Source organism: Aulonocara stuartgranti (genome assembly GCF_965226115.1).
Source record: "Aulonocara stuartgranti genome assembly, chromosome: 7".
Taxonomy (NCBI): Eukaryota; Metazoa; Chordata; class Actinopteri; order Cichliformes; family Cichlidae; genus Aulonocara; species Aulonocara stuartgranti.
Genome location: NC_138945.1, coordinates 44909775 through 44923190, shown reverse-complemented (window position 1 = coordinate 44923190; position 13416 = coordinate 44909775). Strand labels below are relative to the sequence as shown.

Below are 13416 nucleotides of genomic sequence, written 5' to 3'. Positions count from 1 at the left end.
ACTTAAGGAGGATGACGATCAGAAGGACAGGTTGATGAGGGGAGCATTGTTCTCAGTCTTGTCCTCAGGACTCCACTTGATAAGCGGAGAGCTCAAATCAATCAGCTGAAAACAACAAATGCACAGTTACAGAGCTGCTTTGGGTACAAGGTTACTGAAATCTGAAGCACCAAACGAACAAACTGCATCACAGTGAAACAAATCTGTTAAAATACTACATATTCAAAAAACCCTCATCTAAAATATTTTTGAGGGTCTTGAAAGGAAGATGTAGCCGTTACGTTTCTGTTTGACTTCATCTTGCACAACATGTTGAATTCTGGCAAAGTTGTTTCTTGACATCGGGCTGCAAGTTGAGAAAGACAGCTGAGATTAGGGTCAGAATAAACCTTCTGACCATCAACAAAAGAAAAGAAATGCTGCTCTTTCACTGGATGTTTTCTCGCTCTCTGCAAACCAAACTGCAACATTGTTGTCAAAATTGTTTGAGCTTTAGAAACTACATCCTGACTGTGAGTCTGTAGTCTTATACTCAAATATACTGCTACAAAAAAACTGAAAAACTCACGTTACCTTTTTGGAGGAATGACATCAGCACAAGTCTTAAGAATAGTTTATATTACAATATTTACCAGGTTTGATTTCCATCTGCAACTGTATGAATGAGAGTTTTGACAGACAGCGTTGGTGCAGCGGAGCAGGAAAAGCTTGCTCTTTGGAAAGCTCCATCGTGAGCATCTGCTCTTTGTTTTTGAACAGAAGTGATTTGGGCATTGCAAATTGCACCCAAAGCTTCAAGTGCAATTTCTCTGTCCATCTTGACGTTGTAGTCCTTTGCTCTGCTCACTTCTACCTGCAAGTGTTGTGATTCATGTAGAATTCGGCTTATAGGTTAAACTGCAGCGTGACACCTCCTGAGACACGCTGCAGTTTACATCATTTCTTAGATAAATCAACTTTTGACTTTCCAATAGATGTTTTCATTGGAACTTCCTGTTCTTTTTTCTTGTGAAATTATTCATCACATCTTAGATTTTCACAACTACCCTGAATCTTGATACAGTCGCAGTTCTCCATAAACTACAATTACTGCCTTGCAATTGTTGCAAAAACTCTTCGGAAGCCTGCATTTCATCACTGCAAAGATGAGTGAGATTCATTCGTTTCTCATACACAAACACATTTTAGCCTAAATCAAACATTGTCTGATTTTTACATAAAACACCAGGTAACTCCAGTGACTTTTGATAGTGTATGAATATTGAAGCGACTTATTCCCTGCATTGCAGATATGTTATGTTTATATACCTCCCTTTCATAGGTCTCCAGGTCTCAGTCGAGTGACACCTTTGTCACTTCAAGGAATTCCTCCTCATTGATAATGAAACTGTCCTGTTTTTATATCTAAAACCATGTTCTGCCAGTCAGCTGACAAGTCCTTTTTCTGCAGTGCAACTCTGACTTTGAACACATAGTAAAGTTGATCTATATTATTATCTATGCATATTATATAAATATTTCTCCTTCAAGTGAACTTCAGGAAGCCAGGATCACTGGAGTGTTTACAACATCATTAACAAGATTTATTCCAACAATAAGCAGCAAAATCAAGAGAAATAAAAGTACAATTAGTTGTAGAGACACCTGAGCAATTTCAGAATATTTTATGTAAAACATTTATGTTTGTGTACTCCACTGTAGGAAAGACTCCACTGATTAAAAACTCAGAATCAGTTGGATTATTAGAGTTTCTGAAGACGGAGAGGTGGTGGTTCAGTAATGTGCACAGATCCAGTACTTAAGGAGGATGACGATCAGAAGGACAGGTTGATGAGGGGAGCATTGTTCTCAGTCTTGTCCTCAGGACTCCACTTGATAAGCGGAGAGCTCAAATCAATCAGCTGAAAACAACAAATGCACAGTTACAGAGCTGCTTTGGGTACAAGGTTACTGAAATCTGAAGCACCAAACGAACAAACTGCATCACAGTGAAACAAATCTGTTGAAATACTACATATTCAAAAACTAAAAATCTAGTGGAGTTTGTCTTTCCTGGATATTGGACTGAAGGCATGGCTGCTTTGATCGATAAATAGTCTTAAAAGGCAGCTGTAGCCATTACATTTCTTCACCTTCGCCAGCTGTAGTCACTCAACTGGGCCTCTCTTAATTTATCTTTGTGTTTTGGAGCATTATTGCTGAGACATCCAGTGGTGTAGTTAACCGTGGTTAACAGTGTCACTTGACAGGTGAAGTTAAGGGCAGGTGAAAGTAGCCATTACAGGAATTCTCTCAAAAATTATTGAGTCTACTATGTGGTACAGGTCATAAATGTGTTCTTCAGTTAAGGTGAGAAAATTTGGTGACAAACAAATGATTCTGTATTTCACTTTACAGGTATGTGGCATATCACTGATCACAGGTTAAAAAATTAATAATAGTCGGTGGGAAAAGTGAGCATTCAAACAATAACTGAAAGCACCATTAACTACTCTCTTAAAATTCCAATTAAAATATCCCAATAATTCTTAATGGGTATATGAACAAATTTAAATAGACTGATAGATTCTAAAAAGGACTTGGGTGTTATCCCCAGATGAGGTGAAAGTTACCTGAGCTGCACTGCAAGTCTTATTATTGGTCCGGATGAAGTCAGGGGTGTTGGTCAAGTCAATGAGCAGCTTCTCTTGAGGAGGCAGGGTGGGTGGTGGAAGATCCAAAAGGAGAACCTGAGCAAAAAAACTGAGTGTGAGATGATCATCTCTGAAGTTGCTCTGCAGCTCCAGCAGATCAGACTGAACAAGTGAAGATGCAAGAGATGCAATGAACTTTGAGTGTGTGGCAACAATTCATTATAATTTTTGTTGTTTTCTAAACCATTATGAAGCAACTTATACAGCTACAGAGCATCTGAATCATCTGGTCATCTGTCAGGCTCCAAATCATTTTAACCTCAAAGGAGTCGATAATAGAAGATAACCTGGTATTAAAGCAAAAAAGGAGACTTGTGTAGTTTAACCCTTTGATCTCATATGGTGATATAACCAGAGTACCAGTGCTTGTTCCTGTTATGCGCTGGAACCTGAACATGTGGAGGAAACTTTGGCTAAAGAAGAAGCGTGTTAAGGTCTTGGAGTGGCCTAATCAGTCCCCAGGTCTTACTCCCACAGAAAATCTATGGAGGGAGCTGAAGGTTCCAGTTGCCAAACATCAGCCACGAAACATTAATGACTTTGAGAGGATCTGCAGAGAGGAGTGGGACAAAATCCCCCCTGAGATGTGTGCAAAACTTGTGGCCAACTACAAAACAGGTCTGACCCATGTGCTTTACAACAAAGGTTCTGCCATCAAGTACTAAAGTGTGTTTTGCAAAAATCAAATACTTATGTCCTTCATGAAAATGCTAATTATTTTTTTGGAAATGCACTTTTCTGGATTTTTGTTGTTATTGTTCTTTCTCTCACTGTTCAAATAAACCTACCATTGAAATTATAGAAGGATCATTTCTTTGCTAGTGGGGAAAATCACAAAAACAGCTGGGGTTCAAATAATTTTTTTCCCTGATTATAACTGTTGTATTATGATGGTGTATACTGTGTGACCTCTGACCTCCTGTGTCTTGCTGTTGCTGTCCTCTTTAAGCTCCAGTTCAATCAGGTTTTCATTGGGCACTGATTCATCCAGAATCAGTGCTCCAGGATCCATGGGCTCTGATTGGTCAGTCTGTTGGTTGTTTGAGGGTGTGGTGGTAGGGGGATCATCCTCTAGACAGAAGGGCTGAATTTCAGGTGCATCAATAAGCTCCTCCTCCTCCTGTGCATTGGTGAGGGTGGGGCTGTGCACACACAAATATAGACACAAATAAAGAATGACACACCTGCATGTGAAGTCAAAGGAGCAACCAGGTGATCTGCAAAGGACCAGTTAGAAGGCAGCCTCTAGCATCTTACCTACAGCTGTGCTGCTTGGTATATGAGGTGGGGACAGAGTCAGAGAGGGCTGGAGGTTTGGGCGTTGGAGAGGGAATGAGTGAAGCCTTGCGTCTAACTGGAGTGGGGAGGGCAGAGGGGCGTCGTGGCTTCATCTGCAGTGACTTGCATGTGATAGCAGAAGGTGTTAGCGGACCAGCAGATGGCTTTTGAGGAAGACTAAAAGAGAAGGAGTTTACAGTATCACTGATCTGTCAGGTAACATTCAGCTCCAATATCTCGATCAAACACTGAAGGAACATAGAACCCAGCAGAGATTTAACAGTGTCAGGAATTATATGTGTACTGCCATCTACCTGTCCATGCCGTTAAGTGACATCAGCCTCTTTGGCTTCAACACCTTTGAGACATCTAAAGACAAAACAAAGACAGTGAGACAGACATGTCAGAGTGTGAAAAACTGAAGCTGAAAATCTTGCTTTGAACTCAAATCAAATTAACAGTTTTCTCAATGCATGTTATTACTGCAAGGCAAACACCTGACAAAATTAAAGAGAAAACCCCATCAATCAGTAAATCCCCTACAAGTAGCACTTAGAAAGGAAGAAGCCCTTTCAAAGCCTGGTTTATAGTCACTACACTGGTTGTTGCAAAAAAACTAACATCACCAAAGCCATGTAACTATTTATACTGCCACTGAGAGCACGCTGATCCATCAGTGTCACCAGTGAAGAAAAAAAGCCCACATTAACAATGGTAACTCAGCAAAAGCCATCAAAAAGGGAAGGAAAAAAAAAAACTAAACAAAACAAAAACTGGATTTTTTTTTAACCCCGAGACAGAAGGTCAGTTTCACTCAATTTATGAGTTAGATGTTAGTCCATTATTTGTCATGTCCAAATATCTCAGAGTTAATCATCACTTTCTCACCATTTGCATGGTGAACACCTTTGCCTCCTGTGCTTGGTGTAGGTAGGACCACCGCCTCAGGTTTAGATTTGGCCTTCGGTCCGCTCTGCAGCCGACTTGTGGAGGTGGTGAGGTTGGAGGCAGGTCTTTTGGGGGGCGTGGCTTCAGCGCTCTTGTGAGGAGTGGATTTGGCATCATTGCCACTCTCCGCCTCAGACAGCTTCTTGGCCTGTGTCGATATTGAGCGGCGGCCAGCGGCAGTGGAGGACACCGACTCTGCAGCACTGTAGATGGTAGACCTGCGTGGCCTGCTGAGGCTGTTCACTTTGCGGGGTGCTGGGCCAGTGGAGCTGCTCAGATTCCCGTTAAGAGTAGACTTCACCTTGCCTGAGAGCAGCAACAGATGGTGAAACAGGGTAGATATTTAACCATTTAGCTGTACAGTAAATCTTTAAACGATCATCCAAATAAAACCTTCGCACGTACTCATCCAGGACAGAGATCAAATCATTTTCAAGCTACCAACCAGAACCAATCTAAGCTAGTTGGAGAGAACACCTTATTGTGTTTACATTCCAATTTACTCTGACCTAGAGGACCTCCCTCCACAAGCCTATTTATAGCACTCATCCTACTTCAAATGCTGCATTCAGATGTACCCACCACATGTAAACTCAGAGTGCAAGTTGTCTGAAATCAAATGTTAACCTTTTGCAGTCTCTCTGTTTTAGTGTTGTTGCACTGTGTTCTAGTGACTACAATATCAATTCAGGGGATTTTAGAGTAATTCATGCTTCCATCTGATAAAAAGCTTTACGGAGATATTCTTTCCAGCAGGACCTACATACAGTGCCAAAACCACCAACAGATGGAGCCTGAACTTCCTTGCGACAATACCTCAGACTGTCTATGAGATATTTAAGAGGATGAGAAACAGTCAGCCCAAAAATTCAGACAAGCTTAAAGCTGCTACAATAAAAAAAAACCTGGGCTTCACCAAAGCCTCCACATCACAGACTGATTCAAAATCTTTTTTCCCCAATTAAGTTTATTATTATTATTATTATTATTATTATTATTATTATTATTATTATTATTAATACTAATAATAATAATAATAATAATAATAATAAACGTCTAATAATTTTTGACGATTTCAGATTTTCATGAGCTAATGATAATTAAAACATAAATTTTAAAGCTTAGCCTTTTGAATTAAACTAGAGGAAAAATGAGATCTCACAGTATTCCCTTTTTATTTAAAAAAAAAAAAAAAAACATACTAGCATGTAGCTCCTGTTACCATTGTGCAGTGAGCATACCTTTAGCCGGGGAAAGAGAGATGCTGGAGTTGAAGCTGGATACAGAGGAGGATGATGAGGACGTGTTCTTTCTCCTGGTCTGAAGACGCTGTGCTTTCCCACCTGACAGGTTCCTCACTCCACTCTGCTGGAAGGAAACACAATCATGACCAAAACAAATGAGTGATTTTACATATTTATCTATGTTTATCTTTTATATGTAGTCTATGGGTCAGACGTAACCTTTGTTTACCTTCTACAGACATTGCAGTGAGTTTGTATTTTAAAGGTCTTTCCTTTGAATTGTTAAAAATGACCTACGATAATTCTCAAACATAAAAACGTCCTGTTAATAATAGAGATGGCACAATATCACTTTATGTCCGATACCGATATCTTAACTTTGCATATCTGCCGATAACGATATGAAGCCGATATAGTGTATTTTTTTTAATCAATAAAACTGTTTTTTATAAATATGTTGTTGCATTTTGTACAAGTTCATATTGAAGTTTTAAAAAACAACAACACTAAAGCTATTCTGTTATACTTGTATGCAAGAAACACACTGCACCCAAAATATTTTATAGTTCAGCAAAACTGATCAATCTAATAAACTTAAAGCTGCACCATCCTCCCTATTCTGGTATATTAAAGAGTACTTAGCAGAAATATTAAACAACCTAATTAATAGGGTTGCCAACTCCCAGCAAAAATATTAGAGAACCACCCCCCCACCCTCCACCTCACAATGCTTAATCAACTTTAATTTAATGCACATGTAAAACAAATGCACAGAAATCAATTATTTTTCTACAATATTTATATAGATTCAACATCTTTCTTCAACAGAAGAAAGATGTACTATAGCTTAGTAGGATGTATATTAGATTTAATAGTTACTATATACAATAATGGATTTCTATACATTTAATCATATGACCACTTTGGTCAGATAATTATTTATTAAAAGTTAGTCATTTTAAATGAAATAACAAAGAAAAGTATTTCTTTGTACCCCCCCTTTCCTTGTTAATGCCCCACCTGGCCCCCCTGGCAAAACTTTGCTAGACCCACCCCTGCAGTCACCAGCTGTCAGCTACGTAAAAAAGGATCCTGGTGTTATTTGTCTCTCAGAAACAGTTCATAACTTCCCTTCAACTCATTCATGTCACCTAAAAGGTAAACCTGTTTCTCCATCACCTGTTCAGCTCTGATGATTCAGTAAGGACATCTCCTGGTTTCATCTTCATGTTTCCCTCTCACCACATATCCAAACCGATATCATGACCAGCAGCTTTTACAGCTGTGGCTCCAGCAAACATCATCTGATACTAGAAAGTAATATTAAATCAAGTTTAACAACAGCTGATCAAGCTTAAATGTGCAGCTGTTGTTTATCCACTGGTTTCCTCTTTCTGGTGCAAAGTGGGTGATAAATAAACAAGTAAGACGGGACTTGCGACAGAAAAGCCGATCAGCTGATCATTGATCAGTTTCATGATTGAAGTAGCAACAGGAGAGAGAGGGGAGAGAATGAGAGAAGAAGAGGCAGCTGTGCAGCAAAGACAGAATAACTCCTGCCTTTTTTTGTGCCTTCCCCCCCCCCATTCTAGCTGAAGTACGGGACAAATTGCTTCCTTTTCGCCTCAATATGGAACTTCGATGGCCAGTCCAGCTGTGGCTCCATATATCAGTTGTTAAGCTTAATGTGGAAATACTATGCAAACATTCAGAGATGCACTTACACACTTTACTTCTCTGGGATAGTTTTCTCTGAGATGAAATGCTGCGGTTTGGAAGCATGTAGCGAGGCGCCAAATGCTCCACCAGACCACCGACAGGTCTCGCAGACAACAGCCGCTCTATCACGTGACACATACTGCTCCAATGCGCTGAGCTGGGTTACGCCAAGCAGCGTGTTTTGTGAGGTGATTTTGTGATACTTTGCATCGGATTACTTTTTTTTTTTTTTTTAAATCTCTCTCCGATATCCAATCCAGTAATTTAGGTCAGTATCAGACCAATACGATACGTAATATCGGATCAGTCCATCTCTAGTTAATAATACAGCAATGTTATTTTAATTCATCCATCCATTCGCTTCCGCTTCTCCTTTTCAGGGTCGCGGGGGGCGCTGGAGCCTATCCCGGCTGTCATAGGGCTAGAGGCGGGGTACACCCTGGACAGGTCGCCACTGTCGCAGGGCCATCACACAGGGACAGACAACCATTCACATTCACTCGCACATTCACACCTAGTGGCAATTTGGATTATCCAATTAACCTATCCCCACAAGCTGCATGTCTTTGGACGGTGGGAGGAAGCCGGAGTACCCGGAGGGAACCCACGCAAACTCCACACAGAAAGACCCCGGCCTGATGTTGGAATTGAACTCAGGATCTTCTTGCTGTGCGGCAACAGTGCTAACCACCATGCCGCCCATTATTTTAATTAAGTTTTCAAAAAAATTGATGTTTTCATAGTAAAATGCATTAAAAATATAGAGGAGTGGGCACTGGTTTGTGGAAGCTGCTATGTTGATCATGACTACAGTGGGCGAGGTGGACATCTGTTCCTCCTAATCGTGTTTTATGTATGTGGCTATAGACTGGCCACACCCCTTATAAGTTACTTTTAATTTAAAAATCCTGAATGGCTCTTTCACGATATCTGACAATTTAACATTTGTACATGTGGATAATCACTTTCTCCTCCTCCTCCCCTGCTCTCTTCTCCTCCCTCATCTCCACCTCATCCCCTTTTCCTAAACTGAAGTCAAAGCTTAAAAATATCCTCAAAAAAACACCTCAGTATTGCTGAGGTGTTGCAGTATTGCTGTACTATTTATGGCCTCCTCCAGGGTAAACAGACATGGAAACATTGACAGCAGAGGTAAGCTGATAGCCTACTCACTACATCTGAATGGCAATGACAGTTGCTTGTCATACAGAGGCCACCATAGCTAGGATTATGCATTTGAATTGGTAGGGGTAAGAAAACAAAATTCATTTGAATGCAATCTACTGACATCTAGTGATGAGATTTCACACATTATTCTTTTAATGATTCATAGTTAAAAAGGCTATGCTATAAAAAAAAAATGGGGGAAATATAAAAAGCTTGACTCAGATGCTTCTACATGACTCCTATCAAAGCGCTTCAGCTCCATAATTATTGTTTTTTGTTAACCTCATTTACAAAGTGAGAAATAAAGTCAGCAGGTAAATATCACTCAAAGTAAACGTAAATGTTTTTCCCAATCCAAAAACACTGCACTGAACTATTTGAACATGCAGACAGTTACCTTTACCTTGGTTGGCCGAGGAAGTGCGCGTTTTCCCAACAGACTGGAGTTGAGGGAGCTATCACTGATGTCAGAGGCCACGCTCGCTGAATCTGAGAGCAAATCCTCAGACGACTCCGCCCTTTTAGGGGGACAAGAAGACGGGCTTTGCCTCCAACTGCCCACTGCCTGAAACAGGTAATAGGTAACAGATCATCTGTAATCTGTTGATAGGGCGCTTTTAAGCCAACAACTTCTTACTAAACTATCTACACACAAAATAAAAATTTTAATAAAAGGAGAAAAGCTCATATAAAGTCAGTTCTGGTTGTGTTTCTGTTTATTTTATTACATTTGCTTCCTGGTTAGGAATCTGTTTCATCTATTTATTTTTGCTACTTTAATAAGTCTTAAGAAGATTGTAAGTTTTTCTAGGAAGGATCACGTTATGAACTGGTTTAATACAAATTTATTAATCTGTTATGTAACTGTAACATCACACTTGCATCTATTGAATGGTTTCTTTAAAACAAAAGGTAATGTATAAATATAGCAACAAGCTTTTTAAAACAGGAACAGGAGTGTTCAGTTCGTATCTTTAAGTATTAAAGGTGTCAAGTACTTATTCGAAAATGCACCTTATCCATTTTAAAGAAATTCATTGGAAATGTTTACAATCTTTTGTTTTTTTTTAATGTTGCTTTTTAAAAGCATGTTCAACAAAGAAATCAATCATAAACATTTTCCATGCAAGGAATAAAGCAGAAAATAAATACTGCTTGTATTCTTCGGGCATTAAAAATACCCCAAATACCCACGATTCTGTCATGGAAACTGCACGGGCTCAGGAACACTTCCAGAAATTATGGAACCATTTGCTGTCCCAAATCCAAAGTTACATTATGCAAGGAGGAATACATATGAAGACATGATCCAGAAACAGCGCTCTCTTCTCAGAGCCAAAGGTATACAGAGAAGCCTTTAATGTGACACGCTTCCACACCGCCATGAAAATGTAGTGGAAGTGTGGGAGGAGAGGCGGGTTCGGAGAAGACTGATTCAGAGAAAGCCTATTAGGTATCTGTCAAAGGCTGCTTCCAGAAAACAGCGATACTGGGTGAATTAAAAACTCAAATCTTACTCTGTTGGGTGGTTGCAGTTTGGTCTTTTCCACTCTGCTCTTGTTGGTTGAACAGGAAGTCACTGGAATGGTTGGTTTGCTCGGCAGCACAACAGCAACACCTAGTGCAGATTTCCCTCGAAGTGCAGTTCTGGGCTGAGCTTTGGCTTGGATCACAGGGCTGCAGACGCTGAGTCTGCTTTTTGAAGTAGGGCGGGTAGACGAAGCTGGGGTGATAGTGGGGCGGATAGATGAAGTGATGCTGGAGCCGCTGCCTCTCTGCAGTTGGCGCTGGATGACGGGCGGCAGCTGCTTCAGTGGACTGTCCTGCACACAGAAGGTCTGTCGTTTGTTTGGGCTGACTCCACTGGTGGTCTGAGCAAGGAGACCAAGTCTGGTCTCAGCATCCTCGACAAACTCCTCTTGCTCAGTCATGGTGTCCATGGTCACACTGGTGGCGTCTCTGTTCTCATCGTGTGACACAGTGCTCTGCAGCTGACTTGCTAGTCTGTGGGCTTCCTGACACACAGCCTCCAGCTGTTCTCCCGTCAGCGGGCTCCAGGTTATGCTATGGTTCTCGAGGGGAGACGCCACATTAACGGAAACACACTTCTCTTTATGACTGACTGGACCAACAAACACCTCATCTTCAGCTTCATCACCCCTAGAGCTGTAGAGCACAAGGACATTAGTGCATAAGTCACAGCAAGAGTAACAAACAGTTCACAGCAATTAAACTTTAAACATCAAGGAGCTGACTACACACAGTTTTAAAAAAATAAAGCATTTCTTAAAATAAAGCAAGAGTGATGTGGAGCAATCGTGTCATGCCGACATAACAAAAGAAGAGAAAAAGAGTTCAAGTTATTACTAAAATTAAATTTGGAGCTATAAAGGCAAAACCAAAGTAAACTTATTTTGCTTTAAATTATTAAGATATATTATGCACTTAAGTAGTTTGAATTAGAAATCACACGCCCAAACAAACTTTAGAGGGATTTTTTTTTAAACCAATAACTCAAGGTCTAATATGATACATTACAGAGCTTACATCTAAAATGGGTGATGGTATTGAGGGTATCCTTAGAGAAACTTGCATGTCCACGTCAACTGCCATCCTGCCCGGCCAGCAGGGTGATGACAATACCCATCCGCATTTTACAGTTGAGGGTTAAAATGCGGAGTTCCTTGATGGTTTTTACTCAGTTAAAACTGACTTTTAAGATACCTCAGGATGTTCAGAGTTTTGCAAAAGTTGTTGACATTCACTTAAACTTATTTACAGTTGAAGACAACAGAACTATTGGGACACATGTTGTTTTACTAATTTTATACTGTTCATTAGTTTTAATGGTTGTTTTATATTCTTGTTAATAGTTTATTACTTTGTCAATTTGACTTTTTGTGTGGGTTTGCTCATTTCAGTTTAGTTTTCATTAGCTTACATATTGTCCGTTATTATACTGTGCTGCAGATCAAATCCTGCATGTAAACCTTATTAGTGCAAGAACACATGTCAAACACGTCTTCTGGATGTTGGCAGCCGGACAATCAGAGGACGTTGTGGGAATTTAAATGCGGAAATAAAAGAAAAGTGCGTGACTGAACTCCTGGCAGTACCTCGACAGAAACTCTCTTTGATTTTTACCTGGCAGGCGACAGAGAAACATCAAAGTCAAACTTCTCATCAGGCAGAAAGAACACATCTACTGAGACACAATCAAAGTGATTAGTGATGAAACGCTTAAAAACACACGGTACGATATCTGACGGTCACTGAATGCTTACTCACCGCTGTTAGCTCGACAGTCCATCCGTAAGCTTGTTCGTCTCTGAAAACAGATCAGACGTGAAGATTTACTATCACAATAGCCTAAAAACATTCAACTTTACACCAACACTGACAAACAGTGAAACCAGCGAATTTAGAAACGACCATTTTGATTATCATGCTAACTTTAACGTTAGCTCTTTAGCAATCCACCTATGTCAAACAATAACGGACAAGAGCGTAAAACTCACAATTTAAAGATTCATTTTCGATAATTTTATGGTCCAACAATTTCCATGGAGAAAATGTTTTATTCAAGTTAAAATACAAACCTCTATTTCCTCCGAAACCTCAAAAATCTTTTTTGCTTCGCATTCAAACAGCGACGTGGAAGCAGAGAATTTCACAAATAATTCAAATCTGCTGCGCTGCGTGTCACGTGACTCATAGATGCGCCACTATTGGTTTAAAGACTATGACGGAGTCTCCGGTGGCGTCCTGGGGATTGTAGTCAAAAGCTAGCTAAAACTTGTGCCTGAACAATTTCCATTTACCATTTATGATTTTGCTTGATTTAAATTCGATTTTAAAAATTAGTATCCCAACAAAACAGCTCATATGAAAGTAATACAAATGTAATAAAAGTTTAAAAAAATGACTCTTAGCAGTTAAATTCGTTCATCTTTGTATATTTTTAAATTAAAGATGTGCATGCATTGAATAAAATGTAGATTAAAAATGCAATTCTTTTACAGTTCTTTCATTACAAGTTCTACGGTATTCATTGGACTGCTACATAACATGTAATGGTACTCTACTGCTTTTTAAATAGAATAATAGATTACAATAATAAAATCTGTGGATGAAGACTCTCTCTTCTAAATTTGGTCTGCCTGCTAGAACCACTCATATATAGACCACAGTGATTCAAATAACCACTGCTTACAACCAAGGTGTCCAAAAGAACATCACATCATCAAACGCACTGTTTGTTTGTTTGTTTTTTTGCACACTTCTTAAAATTTATAATTTATTTTTATTCATAATTTCTTTGGTAAACTGTTATTTGCATATTTTTACTGTAAATTACTAAGAATTTA

At 39.6% G+C, this 13416-nt stretch overlaps 1 protein-coding gene across 10 annotated transcripts; it reads right to left on the bottom strand.

Annotated features, from left to right (window-relative positions):
* Window positions 1–1551: 1551 nt before the first annotated feature.
* On the bottom strand, window positions 1552–12767 carry gtse1 (G-2 and S-phase expressed 1). Of its 10 annotated transcripts, none has more exons than XM_082541690.1 (12): window positions 12649–12767; window positions 12338–12377; window positions 12166–12193; window positions 10567–11215; window positions 9447–9614; window positions 6161–6287; window positions 4860–5225; window positions 4286–4340; window positions 3951–4148; window positions 3610–3835; window positions 2613–2729; window positions 1552–1901 (listed from the first exon to the last, which is right to left on the bottom strand). In XM_082541690.1, the coding sequence occupies exons 2-12, from the start codon at window positions 12357–12359 to the stop codon at window positions 1815–1817; spliced, it is 2043 nt and encodes a 680-aa protein (XP_082397816.1). In that variant the 5' UTR covers window positions 12360–12377; window positions 12649–12767; the 3' UTR covers window positions 1552–1814. The 10 variants fall into 10 exon arrangements, with proteins under 10 accessions (XP_082397816.1, XP_082397810.1, XP_082397812.1 ...); XM_082541684.1 differs by having other exon boundaries at window positions 1553–1901; window positions 12166–12251; XM_082541686.1 differs by having other exon boundaries at window positions 1553–1901; window positions 6161–6284; window positions 12166–12251.
* Window positions 12768–13416: the final 649 nt, after the last annotated feature.